The 3,799-nt window shown below is 52.6% G+C and overlaps 1 protein-coding gene across 1 annotated transcript; it reads left to right on the forward strand.

The window, feature by feature from the left end:
- Positions 1-270: 270 nt before the first annotated feature.
- On the forward strand, positions 271-2,308 carry BCR38DRAFT_486360 (uncharacterized protein; the record flags this gene model as incomplete). The annotated part of the gene is made up of 2 exons (XM_040864020.1): positions 271-600; positions 653-2,308. The coding sequence occupies 2 exons, from the start codon at positions 271-273 to the stop codon at positions 2,306-2,308; spliced, it is 1,986 nt and encodes a 661-aa protein (XP_040713919.1).
- Between the last annotated feature and the right edge of the window lie 1,491 nt (positions 2,309-3,799).

The raw sequence follows: 3,799 nt of genomic DNA on the forward strand, positions 1-3,799 counted from the left end.
CCATTACGCTCATTCTCGACCAAGGAACTCTCTATTGAGTCTATCTCTATAGGCACCTGACCTCCAGTCGTTCTTTACACACTGCACACCCAGCCCAGCTCCACTGGCTTGCCCGGTATATACCACGGTCTCGCACCAGTTGATTTCACATAATACTGGCTTATTCAACCAATTTCTGTTCGAACCAATACGGATCCTTCGATTATTGCTGTCGCTTGACTCACCGCCGCCATCTCGATTGATAGAAGCGGGATCGGCCTCCCCGTCACGATGGATATGCAATTTTGCGCTCAGTCTAACTTCAACCCGATGTTCAACCTGAACCATGGACAAGGAACCACCATGCAGTACTCCGAGGGCCAATATCCGGTATACCACGGCTTCCACGGTCTTCAATACATGTACCCCCCTCATCCTTCGCGTAATCATCGCATGCCAGAGCATAACTCCCAGGGCGATGGCAAGACGGAGTCCAAACCAAGACTATCCAAGGAAGAGGTTGAGAAGCTGGAGAAGGTCTTTCAGGAAAACCCCAAGCCGTCCAGCTCAGTAAAGGCTCAGCTGGCCGATGGCTTGGGCTTGGAACGACCAAGAATTAATGTGGATATGCCAAACCCCTTTACTTACTACTCATGCTGACTTTGGCTGCTAGAATTGGTTTCAAAACAGACGGGCAAAGGCGAAGCAAGAGAGGAAGCAGGAGGAATACGAGGCTCGCAGGGCTGCCGAGAAGACATCGTCTGAGCCCAATTCGCCCATTGATCCCACGTCTGGAGTTTCGGAGCTGTTCAACGACGATCTTCACCAGCGCATGAAGCCTTCATCTGCTCTCTTCCCAGGCCTGAGCTCAGCTTCACTCACTGCGGATGCTCTGTATGACGACAGCAATTATGAGGACGATGCCACGGGCGACTCCGAGGACTTTGGCTCGCCCTTCGCACAGCCTGCCAAGCCTCATCAGGATGACGTTGAGGGTGACTTCCAATCGCCCCTGTCTCTCGACTACTCTCGTTCCGACAACGGTGAATTTGCCTACACGCCAGCCAGCCAGAACTTCAGCCACGAAGGTCAAATACACACATACGCCCCCTTTATGCCATCGCATCAAAACTCGAGAGGGCATTTGGATGGAGGCGGGGCTTTCGGCGGGGTCGTGGACGAATTGCCGTCATCGGAGGAACAGTCCAAGCATGGCGATTACCAGGCTACCCATTACCTGAACCCGGTGAGTGCAGGGTATACTGGCCCCACCTTGCCATTCTTCGCAACGACGACGATCGAGGAGCAGAAGTTGGAAGAAGCCGCGGCAGAGACACAGCAAAGGAGAACACCCGAGGGCGTGTCAGATGATGGCATGAAGCCGGAACAGCAGTCGACTCCTTCGATTTGTCTGGGTCTTGCAACACCAGGCGACTCGTTCAAATCGCCACCTCCTCCCGCCAACATTGCATCTCGTCGCAACATCCCACGACCCGCGGCCCTCAACTCTGCCGCACTACGTAGCCTCTCATACAACCTCGGCGGTGGTGCCAAGACGGCCATGGAGGGCTCGAGACGAGCCGACCCCTCAAGCCCTGCCACCGCCATGCGCAGGATCGCTTCCACCAATGGTCCGCTGACGGGTAGGATCCAGAAGTCAAGCGCAGGCCCACGATCTCCCATGTATTTCAACAGAAACACCGAGGCCCTTCTCCACTATCACTCGCGGTCTCCTGGCAGCACAATTGGCTCGACCTTTTCAGGTGCTGCCCCCCCAACGCCCATGACACCCCTGGTCATGAGTCAGCAAGGCATGCGTGAACCCACTGTCACGTCCAATTGTTCCGAGGACGAGGGATTCATGCTTGGCACTAGCATTTCTGGGGTGTCAGCAGCTGGCCTCATGCATGATCTGAAGGCCGAGCCCTTGAAGACACCTCCGGGCACACCGGGATTAATGACCAATTTTGGCTACAACTTCGGCGGGCATCCGTTCAGCGCAGGCACCGACTTCTCGGCGGATCAGCCATTATTGACGCCATACTTCCGAACCGAGTTTCCAGACCTCCCGCTGCGGAATTTTCCAAGCTACGTCGACCTCAGTGATGCAAGCCTGCCATCCACTCCGGCATTTCCCCACATGATGAGCTTGGCTCAGGACCACGGTCAATTTGTCGGCCCTGTACTTGGCACCTCTCGGGAGTATGACTGGGACGCGAACGAATCAGTAACCTCATCCAAGTCCTCGCCTGGCCAACCGAGATCACGGGCGATACAATTCACGCAGAATATGACCCCGCAGGACTACACATCCATCCAGGAGAAGTAGGCCCTGTCACCATTTGAACGGCCTCGGACAATGTGTCCTCGACGGCCCAATCAACTCAACGTCACTGCGTGATGATGATGCCAGTCGTTCGTCTTCCGGGCTGTGGCACCATGTACCCATATTCTCCATGTTTCCAGCAACCCTGCTTTTCAGCATCTACATCGAGCCTCGAGCCATTTCCTGTGTTGATAAACAGCGCGCTGCGTAGAACAATCTTTTTTACTTACAAATATCTACACCGAAAATTTTTCATCTAATGTAATGGCGAGCAGATAATGTTCTTGGATCCAAGGTCCAGGTGAACAAAATATGATACCCTTTGGATGGAGTGGTTGGGCCAAGGAGGAAGAGGAACTGGAGGGGAAGACTTTGCTACGTTCCATCTGGAGTCGACTAATTGTTCTATTCAGAGACGACGCCATCTTGTCTGGAATACCCCAATACTCGCGATGCGTTTGGGGTGTCTTTGGGTGAACTTGTACAATTGGGGGCGGAGTTGATGCTGCACAATGTCGGGATAAGGCAAATCTGTGCCTGTCGCTTCTGGAAACGTCTTCGCTGGAAGCGGAGATTCAAGAAGGGAATCTTGTGGTATACAGGCTAATGGTTCAAGCCGGAAAGCAAAAGCAAAGGGAGCTCGGGGGAACACTGTTATTTACATACGGGAGGGCAGATAAATAAAGCACGGGAGCAATAATAAGTCAAGAATTCGTCCAATCCAACCATTCGTATACAGATCGCTTTCCCTCATCGTGCTTTGAGACATCCAACCAGGTTTTATCATTTCTTCCAACTCGGCCCAGTCGTGCGGTTCCGAAAATATGGCTAATTAGGCCACAGATCCCAGGATCATGGTACTACCATACATGAGCAGTAAGAGGGAGCGGCCTGACTGACCCCAGAACGGTTGTAAATTACGAGTACCGTCGGTTCTAGATTGTGCGCCACAGACAGCAACTCATGCACAACATTACATAATAGTCGGTACGGAAATGACGTTAGTTGGAGCTGGCGCAAACCATGGTTCGTCGAGTCGATTTTCTCGAGACCAAAGCCTAGAATAAAGCTTTGATCCGGCCAGGCCCAGGCCTCTCTCAACTCCCGGTTCCAATGGTTCTTTGGTGGAGTGGCCGGTTCTCAGCGCTGAGGATGGTCAACGGACGCTCTGGTTGTTATCGGCAAGGGTTCCGATCTTAGGCCACGCGGTCTCCCAGGATATTACTCGTCAAGCCTAAAGATGGCGGTTAACCCGTTGCTCACGTAGTGGGTCAAGTACGTCTGTTTCTTTTTTTTTCTGCAGCTACATGTCTTTTGCGCCTGATACTTCCAATTCACACCAGAAGCAAGGAATCAGAAGCGTGATGGGTCTTCTTTCTCTCTCATAGAACTCTGTCTTCCTCCAGCTCAAAACGAGATCCCAGAGCCCTGTGACTGTACACGTGAATAACCACCAGATTTGGAAGTATCTGTCAAAGTTCGAATATAAAGCTT

Source organism: Pseudomassariella vexata (genome assembly GCF_002105095.1).
Source record: "Pseudomassariella vexata strain CBS 129021 chromosome Unknown BCR38scaffold_9, whole genome shotgun sequence".
In the NCBI taxonomy this organism is placed as follows: Eukaryota; Fungi; Ascomycota; class Sordariomycetes; order Amphisphaeriales; family Pseudomassariaceae; genus Pseudomassariella; species Pseudomassariella vexata.